We start from the raw sequence: 24,688 nt of genomic DNA, 5'->3' as shown, positions 1-24,688 counted from the left end.
AACATGTCCACAGTAGTTAGAGAGAGAGAACACACACACACACACACACACACTGTACGGTGTAACTGGCATGCACAGCAGAGTCTTGTCGTTCAACCGTCGTCATCTGCTCACATTTATTGTGAAGGCATGCAGAGGAGGACAGGTGTGGCTCTGTGGCATCACGACATGCCGGCAGCCGCTACGACTCCTCATCGCCTCGTTCCATTCAGATAAGAAATAAATCCTGTTTCTCAGAATATTAGACATTAGATATAACTTCCTGCTGTTTTAATGTTCAGCCCGATAGAGACAGAGTGGAGGGAATGAAAGGTGTGAGACTACTTTTCTTTTCTTCCGCTCCGTGGATGTTTTTTATTTGGATGTGAGGTCCAGGAGCTGCAGGGTGGAACACGACGTTCCAGCTTCTGTTTATGGGAGGGGCAACCAGAGAAAAAAGCAACCGAGTGAGGCTGGGATTAGCTACGGGACGCTACGCACCGAGCGATGACGACTCAGTTTATTCAGTCTATCATGATAATACAAGACAATATTAGTTATTTTAATATGCAAAAAGAACAGAAAGTTAGAGGTAGAAGCAAAACATGCCGACCCTAAAATATTATTATCAATTAAATCAGATAAGTTATTTGAAATGAAGAAAAATAAAATAAATACATACATACACATATACATCTTCCATATAGATGCATTTCCTTCACACTTGTAACCCTCAAATATTGTTTTATAAACAATCCTTTTGAAAAATTCTTGATATAATCCGAATAATCATCAAAATATGCACTAAAAATATGCAATAAAAAGTCACAATATGCACTAAAACCACACAAGAATCATTTTGCCTCAGCATCATTTTTAGTAAAACGCCTCAATAAAGAAATATCATCACGATGTGAGTTCTTCATCACTTTCCCACCACGATTATCCCGATAATAATCCTAAACCATCGATACGGTGAGACGAGGACGACAAGGGAAACCCAGTGGCAGTGTGAGGCATTGCAGCACGTTTTTATATCAATAATTCAGTCACTATATTACAGTTATTGATCGATAATTCAAGGGTGGAAGTGTTGATATAAAAAAAAAAGAGGAAAATCTTCCAAAAATGTCACGTTCAACACGGGATTCTGACTTTTAAGAGTGACACCAAAGCATCTTTTGGTGCACGCTCTGCTCCCGGGACATGCAGCCGCCGTGCAGTGTTACCCACAATGCATCAGCGTAAACAGCCGGGTCGGACGAGGTTAAGTGCTCCTAGAAAGTTGGCGTCTACGGAGGCCTGCAGGGTTCTGGATCACCCGAGGTGAAGTACAGACGCAGCACGCCAAGCTGTGTTTTGTGTGTGTACGATGAAAAAAAAGTTCACCAGAGGTTGTTTGGCGAGCGTCTTAATTTGCTAATTATACAAGGCATCTCCTCCGTCTCTCACAGACGCAGATACACGGTGGAAGCTTCTGGGACATGAAGTACTTGATGTTTGCTCTTCGAGCCGCCGGAGGGGAAATAGTTTGCGACTGTTGAGACTTGTTCCTCTAAAGCTTATGTTAAAACCGCACCTGAGTGTCGAGCTGATGAGCATAATTATAGCCATAAACGTCTGAGGATCTTTATGAATGTACTGATTGAGAGGGGAAACCTGGGGTTGGATTAAAAATGGAAGAAGAAGAAAAAAAACAATGTCGGAAAAAAAGCAAAGAAAGAAAGAAAGAAGGTGAAAAGTCCACCGAGAAAAAAGAGCTTGCTCGGGAAGGAGATGCTCACAACGGACACACACACACACACACACACGCACACACACACCATTAAATTGACTCTGTGCTCTTTAGTTTTCAATTTGTATCATTATTGTCAATATAAAAGCAAACGATAATTCTCCAAAAAGCTGCAACTTTATAATAAGTAACTATTCAAGTAACTCCGGATCACTGATTATTAATTAAAGTTGCTTTTTGACATGAGCACAACTCCCCGAGTTGATTATTAGCACCGGAAAAGGCTGCGTGAGACATTCCTGTGTTTCAAAAATGGTTAAACATTAATTGCAAAGTGTTGCTCGTGGACACAAAACCAGTTTGAGTTGCATCAGGAAATCCAACTGTGGAGTTTTGATACGTTATCAACCGTCCGTGTGTTAATAATTCACCTCGCGCTGTACAAAACAACACACTGGTGCGCAAAGGAAGGACGGCGCTGATGGGAAACGGACGTCATCTCAAAGACCCTCCGCTCAAACTGACGTTTCTCGAGGCGTCTGAAGTCTTTACAAACGGCTTCAAGGCCGTCACGTTCACATCCAACAGGAGGATCTGTTTATTGGTCAAAACAACAACATCATCCAACAACAAAGTATAAATAAACCCCCCCCCCCCCAAAAAAGTGCAAATAAAATCAAGATTGACTTGGCGTCAGCCGGGCTGCACACGCGATCGACACATTCGAAGCCATTTAAGCAATCAACAAAGTCGTGCCAACAAAGCTGCCATGGCGGGGTGATTACAGCCTTTACGTGGGTCTGTTGTATGAAAAAACATATAAAAAATCTTTTGTCTTCGACGTAAATCGCTCTGCGTCGGCCTCCGTCTGAGAGGCGTGGCATAGGACCACGCTCATGTGCGTCACGGTGAAAACTCCCCTGATCCGGCGTCTCTTTGTTTCAGCTCAGCGTGACGGCGCGGCCACGCCGCGGCGCTTTGAATGCCACGAGCTCGAAGGCGCGATGACACTTTATTACGATTCGTCACATGTTCGTCAATTTCTCTCCTCGAGAGGATCTGGGCCTCTGAAGCGCTGCGGTTTCCCTCTCAGCTCCTCGTCTGTGTCGCGTTAAACCCGATCGCGGCTTCGAAGCGGCTTTTTTAGTTGGATGCAGATGAGCCGGTCCGTGTGTGAAGCAGCAGAGCGAGGCGGAGAGCGCCGGCGACGTGAGAACCCACGAGGTCTCTCATCTGACAACGATTCCCCCTTTTTCATGAGCTTTGATAATGAGTTCGCAAACTGTGAAACAATGTGGTACGAGAACAACGAGCAGAGAGGAGGAACTGTTCCCTGGATGTCCAGGAACACAGAAATGTAGAAATATATTTCATCCTGGAAGTCCGCGGTTCTCAAACTGTGGGGCGCGACCCTCTAGTGGGGCGCGGAGGTATTACAGGTGGGGCGCTGGGGGAGATGCAGATTCTTTAAAAAAAGAAGAAAAAATATATATATTTTGTTTAAGAATGCTTTATTAATCCCACAGTGGGGGATTATTCTCTGCATGTTACCCATCATCCTTAGTAATGAAGGAGCTTTGTGCTGCTGTGAAGCTCTGGGGCTTCAGTGCCTTGCCCAAGGACACTTCAACATGAAACTATGGGGAGAAAACAGGGATCAAACCAGCTTCCTTGGTCATCTTTTTGCCAAATATGAGTTATTTTCTGCACATATATAACTTTATTTGCATTGTTTTAACAAAGTGATTGCACATGTTATTAGTTCTTGTCAGATGGAGCAATCTGGTTCACATGAAAGGGATTTCCATTTTCTTTAATCTATTAATTAAAAAAGAAACACGGATGGAGGAGTCTCACAAAGTTGGAGCATTTTGTTCAATGTTGTTGAGGCACGAACACTTTGCTTCCTTCAAGTGGGCCGCGACAGAAACAGTTTGAGAACACGGCTGTAAGTACAGGCGACTTTTTTTTTTTACCATCACTTGTTTACACATTTTCTTTTTCTGCCTGGAACCGCAGCTGATCCCACTGCTGATGTCTTTTTGGGAACTTTTGCATATGGGGTTAGAACATCCGGGTACTAAGACTTCCACCTTTCATCTGTGCTGTTTTGCAGAACTATTGGGGAGTGAACCTGACTCCCTGGGGGGAAACTCCTTCTTAATGACATGGGAAGTTTGTGTGGGATCTTTGATTAGCCGGACTTTCTCTCCAACAACAACAACAAAAACAGACGACACAAACGCAGACACAGCCATGTATGGCCTTCTGTCTTCAACCGCCTCCGAGTTGTGCAATCTCGCTTCTTCAGGATCATCGACACAAACGTTATTAGAGGAACGCAACGATTGACAGATTTGGGGATGGACGGATCGGGACTTGCCTTCCAGTGATCTGCTCCCTCAATTAGCAACGGAAAAAAAAAGGATCTTTATTAAGACTCTCAGACTGTTGGCACTCGACGTGTCAGAGTGCTAAACCACAACAGCAGAATAAGCAAGAAAATACAGATCCACACATGCAGGAGGAGGGAGAGGGGGGGGGGGGGATGCTCGCTGGCACATTCACACTGTTAATAAATGCTTCGTTCATTTTCTCTTTAACCCCAAACTTGTTCAGCGATGTGAGCCGTGCTCTCACAGCAGCAGTACGTTTCTCTCAATGCTGTTTTCATTGGTTCCCCCGAGGAAAACTTTATCGGTCTCGTCACATGACCCTTCTGCAGAGACCTGCTCTGACATGGGGAGGGTGGAGAGCGGTCGGTCGGTGCTCATAACCTCTGTGGGGAACTCGGGAACTTTTCCCAGGCCGAGAGCGGTTTTTTACTTCATTTTCAGAGTTCCTTCTTGTCGTTTTCTTCTCTGCGCTCAAAGCCATCACAACAACAGATATTATCGTGCCAAAGCCACATCACGCGTACAGCAGAGGTGGAACTCCTTCTAAAAGAGGCCCCATGATGAGGAGATGGCATGATAACAAACAAGGTGTAACTGTTTCATAAGCGCGGCACACAAATACGACTTCCAGGGAGATTAAATGTCAAAGTTTTGAGCTTCCGCTGAAGTTGATGTGCGGCTTCAACGGTTTGATTTTATCAAAATGATGCAACAAGTGTGTGTTTCCATTATGCAGAAATAGAAATCAGAGCTTAAAATGGAGGAGTCTTAAGTCTTAAGGAAGGCGATGATGTTCAGAGTTTCTTTGTGGACGCACGCCGGCATCTGCAGCGTCCATCATTAATACTGTCGTCGTCTTGAAAGCCGTTAAAAATAAACCGGCTGTTTACGTCTGCAAATGCGTTCTTTGATGCTTCGTGCCAACGTGGAGTATGGAGACACAGCTCACGAGGAAAAGGGGGTTGAATCCCTTTTGAAGAGGTCCACGAAAAACATGTAAGAAAATCACATCAATGGCAGAGACGTGTGCAGGTTGGACGCCTATAATTTACACACCACCTGTTCCTGCACGGTGCACTGAGGAGAGAAACCCATTAAAAACAAGTAGAGCTCCTCAAAGTGGAAGGATTTTGATGTTTCAACATGGTGCCCGATGGAATTAAAGGTCACGACCTCTGCCTCGGACCACGAGCGATTGGATTTTGGAGCAAAAGGTAAATATTGATGAGGAGGATTTGATCTTTTCGGTGGTGAGACGTTGGTTCTTTTCCTCTTTAAGGACAGAAAAAACAGGTCAGGGGAAGTGGCATCTCTGTTCAGGTTTCAGTGACACATGTTGAGCATGCAGCACAAATCATCCACCATTAACCAACGCTAACATCCTGCTCTCAGACATCTTGTTTAATGGCCACGAATAACAGAAACGGGTTTGTTAGTTGCTCCTCGTTTGAGTCGGAGAACACAATATCAACTTCCCGCCGAGTGTCCTAACAAACTCTTGAGTATTTATTTAGACGCTACAGCTGTTTTCGCTGCACACAATCCAGCAGAACGCTGACAAACACACGTCTGATACTCTGGCGAAGTGTCACACACGATGATGCAACGCTCATATCTCAAAGTTGTGTTTGTGCGACACTGGAAGTAAAAACCTTGATTTCCTTTTGAGATAACGATGTCAATGACGGTGTGCAGCATCTGCAACGTCTCAGCTGACTCAGCGGCGTGTTTAGAGGCAGGAAAGAGCGGTTAAGAGCTGCTTTCACCACCCAGGGGGGGAAAAAGTACATCGAGATGATGACGCCGGTGTGTGTTCACGTCGGTGAACTTTCAGTTTGAGCGACGAAATGAACTCATAACGAACATGCAGGAGGTCGCTTATTTTGTATATGTAAAAAAAACACTACATAGGAGTTAAGACTGATGAAGCATCTTCAAAGAAGAAGATAGTAATGATTCATTTTAGTCCTTACTCACAACGAGAATGTCTGTTAAGAGTACTGCAGACGGTAAAGAAGATGCAGGAACATTTGAGAGTTCCCCTTTATTTTATGGAAAGAAATTGATATTTAAATACACTTGCCACTTTACCTTATTATTTAAATACACTTGTCACTTTGACATAACCACTTTATCAGCATCTTAACTTAAATTTGTATCCTGTAGATCCAATTGTAAATATTCAGTAGTGTAAATATTCATGCTTCCTTTTTATTGCACTGTATTTCATGTGTGATGTTAAATGTTATCATCTCCCGCCATGCAGGACAAATCCCTCGTGTGTGTAAACTTACTTATAAATGCTTCTGATTCTGATTTCTAACTGTGAATTCAATGTCATTTCATACTTTTGTTCTAATAAAAGTTAAGTAAAAGGGTGCGTTTGTACTTTATATATTTACAAATGTTATTTCTCCTTTTTATTACCTGTTTTTTTTTAGAAGTATTAATTTTTCATGACGTAGATACAAATGTTTCAAATAGAGAAATATACATTTTTGGACATGTAAAAGTGAAAAGATGACATTTTCACGACAAATTAGCATAAATGCAAATACTTAAGGTGCCAGTGCTTATAACTTGTGGCTTTCCTTCATTTCCACCTCTGAAGGGCACGAGGTCATGCAGACTTCTGAAAACACGCATCGGTCTTGATGACGTCTGACAGACGACAGGAGAGGCGTTAAATTCAGTGAGAATAAAGAAGTGAAACTAAGACGGTCCTCAAACGCAACGCGTCGTCCCCGCTGCACGCGCGCCTTCTCCTGCAGCTCACTGGCTGCGTGACGCGCCGAGGAGGAGCCGCGCGCGCCTCCAGCCGCCCGGGAGGAAACCCAGCCTGTCAGTTCTCAGAGTGACACCAGCGTGAAGTCTCAGTCCCGCAGCAACGCTTCCTCCTCCTGTGGATTGCTCGTGTTTTTCCATCACGAATTTTCACGGACTGTCACGTTTTTTTACCGCTGTGCGTAAAACAAGATTATTTTTTTTTGTGTGGAAACTATGGATTTGCTTCTTGTTGGAGACCCTGGAGAATGCGCATTCACGGGACACCCTACTTCTGGAGCTGAAGGGGAACCCTTTCACAGTGTGACACAATAAAAGAAAAAGAACAAAGTCCCTGCAGAAAATGAACTCCACGGAAGCAGAGGCGAGATTTCAGCCGCCCACCATCCCGGCGATTATGTTCATTTTCGGGGTGGTGGGGAACGTCGTCGCTATCGTGGTCCTGCGGATATCACGGAAGGAACAGAAGGAAACGACTTTTTACACCCTGGTGTGTGGCCTGGCGGTGACGGACCTGCTGGGCACGCTGCTGGCCAGCCCCGTCACCATCGCCACCTACGTGAAGGGCGCGTGGCCGGGGGGCGAGCCGCTGTGCCAGTACTCCGGCTTCATCCTGCTCTTCTTCTTCTTGGTCCAGCTCAGCATCGTGTTCGCCATGTCCGTGGAGAGATACCTGGCCATAAACCACGCGTACTTCTACAACGAGTACGTCAACCAGAGGCTCGCGGCGCTCACTCTTTTGGCCATTTACATTTCCAACATGATGTTTTGCGCGCTGCCCAGTCTGGGCTTCGGGGAGGTGACGCGCCAGAAACCGGGCACCTGGTGCTTCATCGACTGGCAGAACAATCACACGACGGTCGCCACTTTTAATCTGATGTACGCCGGCGTGAACTCGGCCGTGGTGCTCGCCACCGTCATCTGCAACGTGATGGTGTGCGGGGCTCTGATCCTGATGCACAAGCGCTTCATCCGCCGCACGTCGCTGGGCACGGGCACGGGCCAGAGGCGCCTCGCGGAGCTCGGGCGCAGGCGCAGTTTCGGACGCTTGGCCGGAGCCGAGATCCAGATGGTGATCCTGCTCATCGCCACCTCGGCGGTGGTTCTCATCTGCTCCATCCCGCTGGTGGTGAGTACCTGACACGTGTTGGACACCCTCTGCGTGCGCAACAAGGGGTTTTACGCGTGAGAATGGCACAACAAAAACGGCAAGAACATGCATATATCATGCATATATTTGCCAGAAAGTAATGGAAGTTTTTATGTTATGGGTTAAGACATGATGACAACAATGTTATCAGAACTTGGGTTCCTCTTTTGAGATCGTTGCGGTCATGGCACGTGTCTGAGGCACGAGTTCATTAAGGAGCAGCATTTTCTGTGGTTCAGACTAGAGAATGATGTCAACTCTCAGTTGTTGCTTGAACACTCTGCAGAGAGCAAAGCATCAGAGGAGAGCGTGCGCGTCCCCGCAGGTGCAGAAAGACTTCCTGCATCACGGAGAGGTAACAGAGAGGTTCAAGTCTGACATGAAACAACAGTCAGGTTCCCACATTGCTGTAAATTACACTGAGGAAAACAGCTGCAGTCCTCCATTGTTAACATGTTAAGTTCAGCTGAAGTTCATATTAAACTTCAGCATCCATCAGGTGAGAATCCTCCAAAAGTCTCAGAGAACTCGGAGAAGGTGAATTTCCTTTTCGGAGGAAATGTTAAACATTAAGACTCTTTGTGCCTCTGGCTTCTGTGATGTGATGTCGGTTGATTGGACCCTGGTTGAAGCTGGTGAGTGGCCAGAGGCGTCGTGTAATGAGTGATGATGAGAAGTGTTTCTCTTGGCCGCCTGCCATCCCCACACTGCTGTGGTTACACAGAAGTTGCATCCAGCCAAGTGTCTATTTAGATCGGACCGTTCCATGCCAACCGTGGCGAGAAATGTTCAATAAACAATTACGTCGCTCTTCTAGATGAAGTGAAGACAGGTTCGGGCTTGTGAAAACACAATCGATGGGAGACTTGAACTGTTGTTCCGTGTTTTTGTTTGTTGCCTTACAACCTCGACCGTACGTTCCTAAATTGATCTCTCTCTCTTTTTCCCCCCTCAGCTGAGGATCTTTGTGAACCAGCTGTACAGAAACCAGACAGAAGAGCGCTTCGGGTTGAATAAAGACCTGCTGGCCATCCGCATGGCCTCCGTCAACCCCATCTTGGACCCTTGGATCTACATCCTGCTCCGAAAGACCGTGGTCCTCAAGCTGATGGAGAAAATAAAGTGCCTGTTCTGCAAAATGGGCGGGCGGGGACGGAGGGGCGGCGGTCGCTTCCGCTGCGCCGACGGCCGCCTCTCGTCCTCCGTCGTCTCGCGAGACTCCCCCTCGCTGGTGTCGCGCGAGCTGAAGGAGGTGGTGAGCACCTCGCAGACCTTCCTGTACCCGTCCGAGGGCGGCGCCGCCTCCTCCGCGAGGTCGCCTCGCGCGGCGGGCACGCCCCCGAGCGGCTCCGGCCCGCTGGAGGCGGAGGCGCCTCGGCGGGGCCTTTCGGACGGCGATTCAGGCCACGGGGAGGCGGACGGGCCTTTGAAAGAACTCCTGATGTGCCGCAAGGACCCGGCTCTCCACGTGACCTTCACGGACGAGACTGCGAACATGCAGGAGAAATGCATATGACAGCCGGCGTGGACTGGAAGGAAATAAACATCCGTCAACGTGACTTCAGATGTGAACTAAAGGCTGCTTCATACTCGGGTTTTACGCAGAGACGCAAGCATGCAAGACACGCAAGGGCCCCTCGCGGCGTCCCGTCAGCCATCTTGCGTGCGTCGGCCCAAAATCTCTGACTATCCGTCAAAGCTACGCGAGCCGTTCGCAGCCCGCGAGGCTGTGATTGGTCTGCTAACCGCGTCCTTTCTGAGTCTCGCATTTCCGGTTTCATAGCATAACACCGCCATTTTTTAAAAGCCGTGGCAGAAACACGAACAATGGGTCCGGTTGAAGAACGTTTTGGCTGAAGAGGTCCGCAAATACCAGCGTTTATAAAACCCGTCTGACGGAGTATCGGGACACGCAGATGGAGGTGAATTCCTGGAGGGAGATGTCGGTGGACGTCGGCGTGCAGGTCGTTGCGCCACCTACTGTTCTGGCGTGTGGAAAAGGCAGGAACCATGAAGCAAAACGAGTCCGTCGATGCAACTGCGTGGCGAGTTGCAGTTGCGAGAGTGTGAATCGCCCTTAAGACGCGTTTATAAAGGAGACGGAGGACTCGTCCATCAGTCTGTAGATACCCCATGCTATTGGACAAATGTATTACTGGACTAAACACCTGCTATCGATGCATTCCTCCTGCACGCCGCTAAACACCCGGCGGTTCGATGCTGAGACCGACGCGGCGCCGTGGAGGAGCTCTTCTGTTGCACTTTCTTTGTTGAACCACTGCCGGGCGGTTTTCACAACCTGCGAGAGACGACCGCTCCCGATTTTAAATATAAAAATAAATAAATGTGAAAAGTGTTACGCGATGTTAATTTATTGCAAGTGTGTAAAATTGTATTGTTTCAGTTGTAAAGTTATCGTCTTCTCTGTGAGAAGGTTCAGATCGTTTGGAGCCATTTTTTTTTCAAATTGGTACAAGATGAATATGTTGAGAGAGGCGCTTCTCTTTTTCTTTTTTCTTTTTTTTGTGGTGCGCAGGAACATTTGCAAACAATTTGGTTCAACAGAGGAGCTGAACATGAAAGAGAGAATAAAAACATCCCCTGCATGTCATAACAAAAGGCAGCTACGCTTTTCCACTCTACAGACACTGGAGAATGTGAAGAGGCCTTCTGGATGAACGTGTTATTATGAAAACATTAATTTACTCTTTTCCAGCCCATTGCTTTGAAAGGTTACACCAACTTCATCTCATTGTGCTCCAGTGTAACGTTCCTCTCATGTCATCAGACTTTATGGGGGGAATTAAGAAGAGAAACGCACAATATCACGGATGAGAATAAAGGTTTTGTCCTTTTCTCACATTTTCCTCGATAGATTTCTATAAAGATGGATTTAAATAACGTTAACGTTGTTGTAGCAACAGTCAAAGTTACCACGAAATGTTGAATCTCTTGTGAAAAGATGTTGTACCGAACTCTTAAATAAACGTCAAATAAAAGTCACTTGTATCACTTTTTGGTTTGTATGTTGATGTGACATTTATTAAATATTCACAGTGATTATGTACACGGTGTGAGAGGAGAGGTAGAGCTGAAGCGTCAGATGATAAGAGAAGTTTATGGACGGGAAATTAATCTGCTCATTTAGTAATTGATTAATCCTCTTCATCTAAAATGCACACACACAAAACAATCCCTGCTTTCAGCCTCTTACGTGTGAGCTTGTGCTGCTTTTTGTTATTATATATATAGAATGTTGGGCGTTTTGGATTGTTTTTCACAAACATATGCTCATTTTATGTCATAACTCAAAAGACAAATGCATTCCTTGAATATATATAGTCTGCATTTCCTATCTGCACAGAAACATAACCCATTAAACCTGAACGCGGCCGCCGTGTGCTGAAAATGAACTATTGATCCGTCCTTAACGGAATGACTTTGATGGTGTTGATGGATGGCAGTCACATCTTTTAACAGTAAAAAAGCAAATGGCCGGAGAGCAAAGTGCAAAAAGCAAAGTAGCCGGTTCAGACGGCACAGAGCAGAATGACGGGTTCTTCAGCGGAGAGGTGAAAGGTAACTCATTCTCCACACACGATGACACATTTAAACCTCCCGCCATGAGAAGCCTGCAAACATTTGCATTGCACCCCGTGCGACATACACCAGCCATGTGACGATGCTTCTGCAGCTCTCTTCCTCCCGTCGGCCTTCATCCCAGCTGTGGAGGATCGCCAGGAACTAAGATGTGGACTATAAGGCCTATAAGCCACAAGGCCCCTTTTCCGGACTTGCAGGGCATCGTAAACATGGTCGGCAGAAAGAACAACGTACACATGCTCCCAGCCGTGGCTTTCCTCACAGAGGGCGACAGTGGCAGGCGTCTGCTCAGAGGCATCCTGGGCCTCACCGCGTGCGTTCACTGGCATCCATTTTTTTTCTGCACGACGCATCCGGGTCTTCTCCGACTCGCTCGGTGGTAAATGTAACGAAGCGGTGCCCGATATCACCCAATGTGCAGATGAGTGGACTGCATTGAGGACCACTGTGGTGCAGGATCTCCACCTGGTGTGGAGGGAGACATATTCCCTCCTGATGAAATGTGTATTCAACATAAACTCACCTGGCACACCCTGAATGCACACAAGGGATCTCCATCTCTCTTGTGTTGCGACGTCTTAAAACAACATCTGCACCATGCAGCTGTGAATCAGGTGCGTTACAGACAAGGGCGTGTCCACTTATGTAATACTTTTTTCTTCTCCTTGTTTAAACATTAAACCCGTTGTGTTGGGATAAGTGGGCAGCCTTGCCAGTCGCTTCCAGTGAGACTTTTTGCAGCAATCTAAATATTGTTAACAGTTCAGGATCATAACAGAAACCAGAAACATTGATGTGATGCTAACTTACCATAGAAAGCCACAGCACATGTACTATCCTGGGCTTGCAGAAACGCCATTATTTCTATATTCAAAGCTGAGAACCTTAGCCGCTAGAGAAGTGTGACGGTGATCTTCTTTTCCTTGAAGTTGCACAAGAACCCTTAAAATCTGTTTCTGTATTGTGATACTAGATTATACAAGAAGCTGAGCCAACAAAAAAGGTATCACACACTTTATTATGTCTGTTTTCACCAGAGCTGTCCAACATCCAAAATGTTAGTTTTTCATGTTTACAACTGTGTGACTGATCTGAAACAGTTTATTTATCTACTTTAAGTTCAAGAGCTTTGGAATAAAGTTTATTTTGCTACTGCAAGTTAATCCTGTGGTTTACCTCTGCAGCATTTGATATTATTTAAGTTCATTCTCAAGATTCATTCATGAAATAACTTTTCAAAAGACAAATAGATGAGTGCGGCGACAAACTGGATGCTGTGTGGTTGAAGTGAGGATTCCTAAAGACTTTGCTCAAGTCATCCAGAGTCAAAGGAAAACAGCAGACTTAGACACCGACAGGTCACAAAAAGACGACCACAGCAATCACTGCTCACTGAAACTATAACATTCAGTTCAACGTAGGAACTCATAACACACAAAAAAGTACAAGATAGCCAAAGAAAACAAGCGCAGGGAAACAGATATTTAGATTTTTTTTATTTACTCATTGATAATTTGCTGAGCATGCACGCTCTTTATCACACACGCACACACACACACACACACACACACACACCCTAACCTTGGTGGATGATACATTATGCTAGATAAATACATCCTATGTGCTACGAAAGCAAACAGTCTTGTTTGTATTTCCATGAAGACGTCCAGACTCAAGTGGAGGACTCGTTTCAGGAAGTAGATCCCAACGTTCCCGCCTTAATGTACATCAGCTGTCAGCTAAACGCATCATGATGGGAAGCACAGAACTTAAGGGGATGCTAAAGTTTAGAGCTTCAAAATCTTACACAATTAACATTAAAAAGGGACGGAAACTGTAAACCAACACAACTCAACTGTCTTTGATTCTGTCGTATTTAAACCTCTGCGTTCTGAAGAGGTGACTTCTTGCTAAATTCACACACTCAAGTGCTTTTTTTTTTAGAAATCACGCCGTTCAGTCAGGGGAAAAAATGAAACCAGGACCCTCATCTCGAGCTGAAGGACTTCTTCAAAGTCCTCTCGCCTTGACAAACTGTTCCTGCGACGGCGTCGCCGCGTCCTCCGATCCCTCGCCCCCGGCCAGCACGTTCCTGATGTTCCCCTCGGCGTCCATGACCACGGCGGTCCTCTTCAGCTCCTCGTAGCGCGTCTGGCGCTCGGCGACCGCCACGCAGGCGGCGAGCACCTCGTCGGACTCAAAGTCGTAGTCCCGCTCCAGCTCGGGGGCGTTGAGGATCTGCTCCTTGGCCTCCTCCTCTCGCCGGGTCTTCTCCTGGGACGCCAGGTGCTGCTTCTGCAGCCGCCACGCCCACTCCAGGTCTTCCTGCCACAGGGCGCGCTCCGACGGGCACAGGTGGATCGCGACCTGGAACGACCTCACGGCCTGCAGGGACAAAACGCCGCGTCAGCCGAGAGATCAAAGAAAGCGCCAACGCTTTTTATGAGGGAATGCAGAATGGCGTGACGTTGGCATGTGAATGAGCAGGTTGGGTGCATCAAAGGCACGTCGACCGGGAAGACTCGGGCCCGATTTACGGTTCCATCAAGACGGCGTCGATAGCTCTCAGCTGACTGTGCAGCCGTGGAACGATGTGAAAGTTATTGTCCCGGGTGTCGAGCTCTCGCTGTGACTTTCTGCTGACTGTGGAATAGTGAAATAAATCCTTCCGCGCTTTCTGCGGGCGACCGATGAGCTCATAAATCAATTCATACAGATATCCGTGAAGTGTGAATATGGTAATAAAGCCGATTACGTGAATTGATGTGACTCCACTATGAAGAAAAAATAAATAAATAACACTGGCTGAACGCCAGTCTCATGATTACACTTCAAGACCTACCCTATTAGCATTAGCATGACGCCAAGAAAACAAGGAAATGAAACTCAAAGAACACATCAAGTTCAGCTCAAGTCGCACCCGAGCAAATAACAGTGCCGCTCACGCTGGAGTAATAAACAACTCTTTTTTTGAAGCGGTTATGACACTAAATATGAAGTGGAACTGGGTGAAAAGCGTCTGCTGAAAACAGACCCGATCAGATTTCACCAGTGGAGACATTAATCTGTTGGAAGCGGCGGCACGAAACATCCACGTGGGCAAAAGCCACGTTTCTTTTTGTTGGCCCGTCATCACGAGACACACCGACTCCACATGGATTATTGACAGCCGGCATCACCTGCCGTCAACACAAGAGTGTAACTGCTATTGTTTGTGATGCGCGGTCGCCCGATTCGCCTCGTGCTAGCGGGAGCTAACACTAACGCTGACACGTCCGTCTCTCAGGGAGAACAGATTCATTTCAACGCGACCGCGTGAGGTCTGCAGAGCGGCGGGCGGCTGTGAAGCACTGGAGCCAACATGGCGCCCTGGCTGCTGCGATGCCACCGCAGTGTGGGTCTCTGGTTTGTGTTGTGTAGCGCTAACGGCTGAGAAAGAGAAGCGGAGACATCAACAAGACACAATAACAGATTTGTGCGGCGGCCTTAAGGCACCTTTTCGGTGGCACCTGTTCCCCGTGACACAAGGCGCCACACCTCTTATGGAAAACACATTTAAATGAGTTCAGAAGTCATTCCTGGAACAGGAACGCTGGTGATGAACCTGCACTGGAAGACACACCTTGTGATGGAAGTGTCATCGATGCCAAGACTGTGACTGCAATAATAAATATATAGATCATACCTCCAGTTAATCAGCAATGACGCACTTTCACTGTGGCATCTTCTTTATATTTCTTACATTAATATCTTCTGCTCTTTAATTGTATTTATTGAGTATTTCCCATATTCATATATATTTGTTTATGTCTTGCTTGCTGCTTCCAAACAGATTTCCCCTTTGGGATTAATAAAGTAAGTAAGTAGAAGTCCCTACGTAAGTAAGTAAGTAACTAGCTACCTACGAATCTCATATAAAGTCAACATTGTTTCCAACATAAACAGAGATAAGCTGCCCTGTCAAGTTCCCTTAAGGGATTAACTTGTTCCCAAAACAACATATCCAGTTTAATTGTGACCTCGTTTCCAAAATGTCATCCATCAACAGACGAAATGTCACCGCGGGCAGATTAACCTGCTCCGCCGTTCCTCGAAAAACAAATTCAGAAGCTATATGTTAGTTTGATTTAGGGACTTCCCAGGACAAATTAAAGAAGGGAAGGAACAGACTCGTGGGGAATCGCTGCCCTCACATTTGCACAAAAAGGCACAACTCAAACATGTCGACGCACACAAAAGGCCCGCAACTTGACTGGACTGGTCTCGCTATAAATAGATGTTCCCCCTCTTCCTTTCCAATAGCTTCTTTATACAACAAGGTGTGTCTATATTTGGTTTAGTTTTAGCGCAGGTAACTTTCAACACTTCCAATTGTTGTTGTGGCGATGCTGTAAGACAGCCCCCCCCCTACCCTCGCTCGCGGAGTGACACACGGTGCCGTTTAACCGAAGGGGTTTGGGAGCGCGGCCCTGTTTGCTCGGCTCTGAATGGGCCGGGCGTGTAACTGAGATCCGTGGGTTCCTCACACCCACAAGTCCCGGCGTGTTTTCCGAGGGCCAATTTGAAGCAATCGTCCCCGAGCCCTCCGGGGGCGAGTGGGGCGTGCTTTTAAAAACAAAGGAAAAAAAAAAAAGGGGAACGAGGAGTTTGCAGCGAAAAGAAGTAAACAGAAATAACCGACGCATCGTGACAGCGCTTCAAAAGCGAAGACGCTTCTGATTTATGGTCGGCTGCAGAAAAGAGGTGTGGTTTTCACTGCTGAATCAAAACATTCAATAAACTAAAAACGGGGCCCTTTTCCAAGCGAGACGACTGACTGAGCACGGTGTTGCGCAACACTACCGAGTGAGCGATGCTGCCGGCTTCAATATTTGTGCGTTTGCACGGACAAAATGGCAAAACAATGCATTTGGTTACTGCAATGAGTTTGAGTTTGTTTTGTTTTCTTCACTGTGAGTCACTAAACCCTCGCGCTCACCTTTGTCGGCATCAGATTGCAGTTGGACGGCTTTTGCGAGCACGCCGCGACCTGATTTGTTCGGAGCGCGTGTGCATTTGTGTGCATGTGTGTGTGCGTGCGTGTTTGTGTGTGCGCGCCGGTCCCGACTCACCAGGTCCACCTCTCCCAGGTTGAGCTGGGCTCGGCCCAGAGTCTGCCAGCCCTCCCACCAGAGGGGGCGGAACTTCACCGCCATCTCTGCCGCCTTCACCGCGGGAAACACTTCCTGCAAAATGGTCAGTACCTGTGGAGAGAAAAAACAACAACAACAAAAAGCAGATTAAAGACTCTTGAGGCGCTACCTTCACAAAAAGAGGAACAAAAAGTGGGATTTCCAAATATTAACACATTGTTGAAATAGTTTTTCAACGTTGATTCTGTTTTTTATCATTAGAGACTGAATGTCTTTTTGTTTTTTGACTGTTTGGGAGAAAAAAAAAAGGATATTTGAAAATTTCAAATATCTCTATCTAATATAGTTTAGGAATATAGTTTTTTTAAATTCTGCTTTGTTGTCATGTACGAGACGAGCTGTCACGAAGCTCAATGCCTCATTTGCATAACAATCTGTGTAAAAAAATTAATAAAGCACCTTCGTGCTATGGCTGTCAGATGATCTTGCATAAAGGTTCAAGCTCGTATTATTATTATTATTATACAAGAATAACACTTATTGATCAATTAAAATTCATCGGGGCACACTGACAAGTTTTATCAGAGCCTTGAAAGCTTTGTTTGACACTCAGGAGCGTCCAGTGATGAACACCAACACTCATAAAGGTCTGAGCACTGGGAACAATGGGAACCAACAACACGGCAGCTGTAAAACCATTAAGATGCATGGGGAATAGAGGTTTTTAAGTAATACTAAACCATGCTTTTAAATACACACACGCGCACAGACACACAATTAATGTTAATTGGAAAAGCGCAATTAACCTCCCAACGTTTACCACACAATATGTTTTATTGACATGAGCTTAAAAGCCTTTTATCCAGCCAGGAGGATGTGACGGCAGGACAAATGGAGCCAATATGCTGCAGAGCTCCCGTCTGCTGTGACAGACATGCAGAGCGACAGGTGACGCACAACGCTGATCGAGTTAGGTTGGAAGAAAGCGATGAAGGGAAGGTAGAGAGGACCAGCATCAGTGAAGCGGCCCTCGTCATCTGGATCGGTAATGGGACCGTGATGATGTCCGGTCTAACGAGTAGAATAGATGTGCCGTGTGTGTGTAGTCACAACACATTGGAGCTAAACATAAGGAAACTACGTCCGTGCTCATGTCATGTTTCGAGGGGGAATGAATCCCATTTGCGGTGGTTTTCAAGTCCTGGTCCTCTAATGCTTTCCTTCTCAAATAACCTGTAATGGATCATATTATATTAGGCAAACAGTGGTCAAGACAATAAGGAGGTATTTAATTGTGTTTGTTGTCGTAAACGGAGGAGAAAGAATTGAGTTTGTCCGCCCGCCTCCTCTGGCTTTCTCCACTTTCTCCACAAAAAACAAATATGGAAACCATGTGTTCCTCAAAAGACGGCCGCGACCAGAAGAAAAAAGAAAAGAAAAGGAAAGCAGCCGAGGAACGGAGGGGCAAAGGAGAGTGAGAGGAAGGAAGAGAGGAAGTGAAACGACAGAAAAGGAACAAGGAAGTGGCCCTAAAAAGAGCCAAAAACATCAACGCTGTTGGGAACACGCTGGAGAGACTTTTAGTTCTGTCAGCAGCCGTCCTGATACCAGTCATCCAGCTGGAGAGCATAACAGAGCGGCAGCCGAAAGAGGGTCTATGTGGCTGTGACGGCACGCACACACACACACACACACACACACACACACACGCACACACACACGCACACACACACACGTACCCACACCCCCCCACAAAGGGCATGAACAGATGGTTTATTCTCTTATCTACTGTAATTTGCTGTGATTTCTTTTCACCAGGAAACAGCAGCTTGGCTGCGTTACCTCAAGACCGGCTGCTTTAAATCATGGGTTCACATCTTCTCACAATCTCCAACACAAATGTCGGCTGGTTAGTCGCATTGTGGCCGATGTCGGCGCTATGCGTCGACAAAGAAAGTCTGTATAGAAATATGTATTTCTGATCCTGCTGCGATTTTAAAAACGGCCCACCAACCAATTTGTCTGATAAATCTGTGGGTTTATCATTTTATAAAAAATGTATAAACCTACGCTTTTACGTGAAAAAGAAGTACATAAGATCACATATATACACGAGTAATATACCTGAGACTTCATCTCATACAGTAGTGGGTTGTCTGGAGTCAGCTGGATGGCCTCGTCCAGCTTCTTAATGGCCTCCCAGTGCCTACGGAGAACACACATATTCACACAAGACGTTTGTTTATGGCATCATAATCCGTAACCTGGGAGCGAGTGGTGCACATCTGCATTAATAAGCATCTGCCTTAATCGTAGCGCATGTTTATTGGCTGCGATCTAAAGTTATCGAAGGCAGGCGGCTTGTTGAACACGTCTTTGTGCGAGACTCTTTTGGGCGACGCGGCGCTGGAGCGCGACTCGAGAACACAATCGCACAGAGAAATGAAACCCGACGCTCCGTTCTGTGGCCTCCGCCCTGAGATTTGATATACGTTATGTAACCCAACACCCTGCCGCACGTTTGTTTGGTGGATTACATCGAGCCCTTTTTTCTGGTAATTGTTTTTGCTCGTTGCAGATAATAGAGAAACCGAACCTTCCCCGATCCGGTTTGTCCAACACCTTGAGTTTTTGTGCATTTATTTAAACTCAAATAAAAAAATGGGTCGAAAAGAAATCAATACTTTTTATTCTTTTGACACGTGGAGTGAAAAAGGACAACACACACACACACACACACTTTTTCTTTCATTGTGTTTTTACAAGCTGAATGGACACATGAATCCGGGTTCAATGTCATTGCTTTTTTTTTACTTGCCCCGACACACATTCTTGTATTTATCAAGGTAATCGGCGAACACAAAGGGTGAAAGTTAATAGGCATGTTTAACTTGTATCTGAATACATTAATTAGAACAAGGGCTGAATTAAATTTAAAAAAGGAAAACGCTCGCTCGCTTCAGCTCATCGTCGTTGCATTTACCGGTCGCCCGACGTGCCAATCCTCTATGTTGAGCCCCGATGAAAAGGATCACTCTCTACCCGACATTTCTACCCTCCTCTAGTCAATATTGACTCAGGAATCATATCAATAAAATGACCAAGACCAGGGCTTGGAAAGATTACAAGGTGACATGAGGTTAGTATGTCGTGTCTAGATCTTAAGGAGAAGGATATACTGAAAAGAATTAATTAAAAAAAAAGCAATTAAAACCACACGAGACCATTAACACTGATCAGTTATAAAGCTTGGATTGCAGCCAGAACCAGGATCAAGCCTGAGAAAACACACACACACACACACACACACACACACACACACACACACACACACACACACACACACACACACACACGCACACGCACACACGCACACGCACACACACCACTGCTATTTAGCAGTAAGAGAGCAGTGAGGAAATGGAACTAGAGCCATGTGGAAATCTTGCCGGCACATGAGGCAAAGAAGACACTGTAAAATCATGTGAGGAACTTAAGCAACAAGTGAGCTAATACACCACATGAAGCCGGAGAGCTTAAAACAACTCCTTCATACTCATTACATCGACGTAAATCACTTGAGGGCAGAGAGAGAAGTCAGATGAGTTGGAGCCCGTGGACATTAAAATCGATGGAAGAGCATATGTAGTTTAAAGAAAGAGTGAAAACATATGAAATGCACAAGTTATTTGCTGCACGTTATTGCTCTTAAAGGAGCATCACGGTCCGTTTACACACAGCGCTTGTCCAAGAGGAGAACGCGGGCCAACAGCATTACTACACCAGTGAACTCATCGAAACCACAAGAAGACCTTCGGAAGCTTTTGATCATGTGAAATGGTCTCCGAGGGGCCGCGTCACATCTTGCAAACGCAGTTGCAGCCAGAAGAAACGTCCTCTGCATGGCAACTGGGAGCCCAAAACAATGTGGGGTATTTGGATGATGTCGTGACTCGCTGCCTCACAAAACCCAGACCCCTCCTAAACGACTGTTAAAACAAACAGTTAAACAGATAAATCGAGGCATACTTCTGCAACTACACTGGCTTTTTTTTTTTTTAACAAAACTTTTTATGACATTTTCAAAAACAATTGCCCCTGTTTTGTGTTTTTTCCTCCTTCAGTTTGAATGTGTTAAAGCTGTGGAAATGACAACAGCCTGCTGAGCCACATTAACAAACATAATGATGCAATGCGCATCCTTTAATGTTCTTTTTTATCGTTTGTTAAAGCGCTCTTCTAATCAGTCAGACGACGGCTATCTCTCGTGTTCTTTCCATCTGCACATTTAGCAAATAATAAAAGTGTCAGCCGGTCTGTTTGTGCAAGAACAACAATGACAGGACAGCCCATCATCCGTGTTAAGATTCTGCTCTGCGTGTCAGCAACGAGCTGACGCGCATCGTGGTGGGCCGTCCTGTGCGATGATTGTAAAACTGTTTTTTTTCTAAAGTTATTAGAGATCTTTTATTTTTTATTTTGAATTCTTCACCACTGCACTTTTACCAAGATTTCCCATTTCCTCTCAGTCAAACAGCTATTTGCTTCCATGTTATTTTCAGTAGGCTGTAAAATAGATGTTCTACCTTCTTGGTTGTGCCAAACAACCCCGAAATCACTTACCTATTAAATTTAAGGAGTGAAAATAGGCCATGTTGTTACTCAGTTTATATTCACAACAGCTGTGTTTTAATCAGGACATGTGTCTGTAGAGAGTTCACAACATTATCACACACCGCTCAAGAGAAAAGCTAACGTATGTTTGATAATGTACATTTTAAAATGTAACTACAACAACTTCCATCTCAAACAGGAGCTCTTCAATCACACCAGGAGCATCTAAACCTACGTCAGGCAAGGCAAGTTTATTTGTATAGCACTTTTCAGCAACAAGGCGATTCAAAGTGCTTCACATAAAACCATTAAAAGCAGATTTAAAAACAGTTAAGAAAACATTAAAACAGTCAAGAAAAATGAAAATAAAATGAAAGGCAGATTTAAAAACAATTTAGAAAACATTAAAACAGTTAGGAAAAATACAAATAAAATTAATAAAAGTTGCAGTGCAGTTTAAGAAATAAAATATAGTAGTGAGATGCAGCATTGAGTCTAGTTCAATTAAAGGAAACCTCAAACAGAAAAGTCTTCAAACTGGATTTAAAGGCACTGAGGGTCTCAGCAGATCTGCAGCTTTCAGGGACCTTGTTCCATAAATGTGGAGCAAAAAAGCTGAACGCTGCCTCTCCATGTTTAGTTCTGACTCTTGGAACAGAAAGTAGACCACAACCAGACGACCTGAGGGGTCGGGATGGTTCATAAGGTAGCAGCAGATTACAAACATACTTAGGCCCCGAACCATTCAGCGCCTTATAAACCAGCAGTAGGAAGCAGTAGTAGTGACAGACTTACATCTGATGACATCAATGTTGTTAGAGGGAGGTAAAAAAAACTACTTTCTGGCTGACATCCTTAGCCAGACGGCATTTCAAACCCCTAAACGGCCATTACGGAGCAGCGAGACATCATTTCCCCGACGCAAAATCCACTTTCTCCTCGCAAATACAATTACAGGCAGTCACCGAGGGCAACAGCATTTCATCTTGTCGACTGAAAAGGGTTTCACAAAGTGATTGTTATATAGGTAAAAAGGTCAACTATCATGGAAGATATATCAGGTGACAGTTTCTGGAAAGACCTATTTTGTTGTCGGCCAAAACATAAATTGTTGTTTTATTACTTCACAATCTACTCGTGAGAGGAGCACACAGCTCTTTGGCTTTTGAAATCCAACTCTATAAAAGAGCATACACCAAAACACACCTTTAAAGGCCATTAAATCAAAACCAAGAAAACCTCAAGTTGAGCGGTGCCTTAGAATTATACTTTTGAATGAATAAACTTTAATAGCAAATCAGTAGAAAATCCACTAGCTGCGTTAGATGGGCCTCAGTGCTCTGTACCATGGTGCCCTCCCTTGGAGGGTTTCTGATACGACATGTTGATGCAAAGTTGATCTCCCTTTGGGATGCATTCGTCTTGTTATCAACCAGATCACATGGTTAAAGCTGGACGTGTTGTAACCCTCATCTCTCTCATCTCATCTCCCTCCTTTCACTGGGAGCAACAGGTGAAAGCATGCACAGAAACACAGCCAGCATCCCTCCTCACCTGCCGTGCTCGGCCAGCACTGAGCCCTCGTCCTTCAGCCTCTGGCTCTTGGCTGCACAGTCCTCCAGCAGGATCTCTCTCCGCCGTTTGATGGCGTGCTGCCAGTCCACCTCGTCCCCCGGCCGCGGCCCGCCGTCCTCGGGCTTCTCTGCCGCAGCCTCAAACTGCTGCACCGCCGACTTTGACACCTTGTCACCGACTTTCCTCTTCCAGCCAAATGAAGCCATTCTGCAGCACAGGAACGGGGTGGCGGTTACCGACTGTGTTGCATTACATTACATTTAGTTGATGCAAAGCGACTCAGAATAAGTGCATTCAAACTTCAGTACAAACTCAAAACAAGAATCAAGAGAGCATGATTTCCTCAGGAAAGCCAAAACAAAAAGTGCTGTAAGTAAGTGCTACATTGATGTGCCTCGAAATCCACTCACGTCCGAATATTTATGCGATCAGCACTTAAAAATAGACCGAAATACAGTTTTATTTTGAAATATCATAAAAAAATGTAGAGATTTCAACGCTAACTAGTTACCACACAGGTATACTTATGTTATTTAAAGTTACTCGGCAGTTTGGCTGCTACAGTTAGAGAACGATATATATCCAGTTTAAGCACAGGACATATAACTAGTTAACTATCTAACAACTAACTAGTTAACTAACTAGCTAGTTACAACAGGCAATCGGGTTAGCTAGCATAATAAACAAAAACAACCCTCTCAAATTGCACACGTCAGGAACGCTAGCTAACGTTAGCTGTAACAACCAAGCTAACACTTGCCCAAACTCGTCACACTTCAATACGTTTGGTCACACAACATTTAACTTGAGATGATTTTAACACAACACCTTACATTTGCACTCGCAGACTTCTTCAGCGTTCCGTGGGCAGAAGCAGAAACTAAGCTAACCAAGCTAACCGCGGTTAGCCATATTGGTTGACCCGGAAGTTGTGGCAATGTTTACGTCGTCTCTTAAAGAGACACGAACCATGTTTTTATTTTTTGTAAAGATGACACACTATTATGAAGAGGCGCATGTTAAGGACACACACACACATACAACACATTGGTATTAAAGTATGATGGCACATTATGCAGTAACTTACAGGATAATATAAAGTAATATAATATACAGTTGTGACCTAAATGTGACTGACTCTCCATTTTGCCCACTAGATGGCGGCACAGGAATTAATCAGAACAATCTTTTGGCATACTGACTTCTAGTGTGTGCAGAAACTCTAAAATCAAATTAGATCTAAAATGAGGATGCCTTTCCATCACATATATTTACACATAATGACCTAAACAGCTGAATTAGTTACTGAAATTAGTTAGTGTGATTCCACAATAACAAACAAAAAGAAGACAACTTTAACGTCCTTGTGAGTTTATGCACTGTTTTCCTTGTAGGACATTTCTTGTTTGCAGTGAGAGTAACTTTCAGTTTCCTGAGTACTGTTAGTTGCATGGCACTGATGGCGGTTGGTGCCATATTTCAAGTTGTCGAAAGACTAGAAACATGCAGAGAAACTTCCTCAAAGTTGTGTGCAATTTAGCAGTTTATTAGGCAGTTGTGTATACAAATGATTTCAACACTGTCCATTCAGATTTACACTGGTCAATCTGGTAGGGTCCCTTTACACAACAAACAAAAATAGAACAATATTTCTTTGACGCAATCCAAACCGATGGACTGGCAGAATGCATCTTCGGTCCACTAGTAAACTACTCGATAA

At 45.2% G+C, this 24,688-nt stretch overlaps 2 protein-coding genes across 2 annotated transcripts; one reads left to right on the top strand and one right to left on the bottom strand.

Moving 5' to 3' along the window:
* The first annotated feature begins 7,044 nt into the window (after positions 1-7,044).
* ptger4b (prostaglandin E receptor 4 (subtype EP4) b) lies at positions 7,045-11,027 on the top strand. Its single transcript, XM_068574689.1, has 2 exons — positions 7,045-8,023; positions 9,000-11,027. The coding sequence occupies exons 1-2, from the start codon at positions 7,238-7,240 to the stop codon at positions 9,558-9,560; spliced, it is 1,347 nt and encodes a 448-aa protein (XP_068430790.1). The 5' UTR covers positions 7,045-7,237; the 3' UTR covers positions 9,561-11,027.
* A 1,673-nt stretch (positions 11,028-12,700) lies between these two features.
* Positions 12,701-23,900, bottom strand: ttc33 (tetratricopeptide repeat domain 33). Its single transcript, XM_068574477.1, has 5 exons — positions 23,802-23,900; positions 22,948-23,175; positions 18,904-18,985; positions 16,759-16,890; positions 12,701-14,032 (listed from the first exon to the last, which is right to left on the bottom strand). Exons 2-5 carry the CDS (start codon positions 23,172-23,174, stop codon positions 13,658-13,660), a joined length of 816 nt encoding a protein of 271 aa, XP_068430578.1. The 5' UTR covers position 23,175; positions 23,802-23,900; the 3' UTR covers positions 12,701-13,657.
* Between the last annotated feature and the right edge of the window lie 788 nt (positions 23,901-24,688).

The sequence above is a fragment of the Clinocottus analis genome, unplaced genomic scaffold, assembly GCF_023055335.1.
Source record: "Clinocottus analis isolate CAN_PGR_092001 unplaced genomic scaffold, fCliAna1.0.p SCAF_13, whole genome shotgun sequence".
Taxonomy (NCBI): domain Eukaryota; kingdom Metazoa; phylum Chordata; class Actinopteri; order Perciformes; family Cottidae; genus Clinocottus; species Clinocottus analis.
Note: the sequence above shows the minus strand (reverse complement) of the source record. Positions and strands in the feature narration are given on the sequence as shown.

What these genes read in the sequence shown, in the direction of transcription:
- ttc33 (XM_068574477.1), bottom strand. Translation starts at nt 23,174, where the DNA reads ATGGCTTCATTTGGCTGGAAGAGGAAAGTCGGTGACAAGGTGTCAAAG. An exon ending in GTGCTGGCCGAGCACGGCAG is followed by an intron (nt 18,986 to 22,947) that starts GTGAGGAGGGAT and finishes TGTTCTCCGTAG; the next exon opens with GCACTGGGAGGCCATTAAGA. An exon ending in TGTATGAGATGAAGTCTCAG is followed by an intron (nt 16,891 to 18,903) that starts GTATATTACTCG and finishes TTCTCTCCACAG; the next exon opens with GTACTGACCATTTTGCAGGA.
- ptger4b (XM_068574689.1), top strand. Translation starts at nt 7,238, where the DNA reads ATGAACTCCACGGAAGCAGAGGCGAGATTTCAGCCGCCCACCATCCCG. An exon ending in TCTGCTCCATCCCGCTGGTG is followed by an intron (nt 8,024 to 8,999) that starts GTGAGTACCTGA and finishes TTCCCCCCTCAG; the next exon opens with CTGAGGATCTTTGTGAACCA.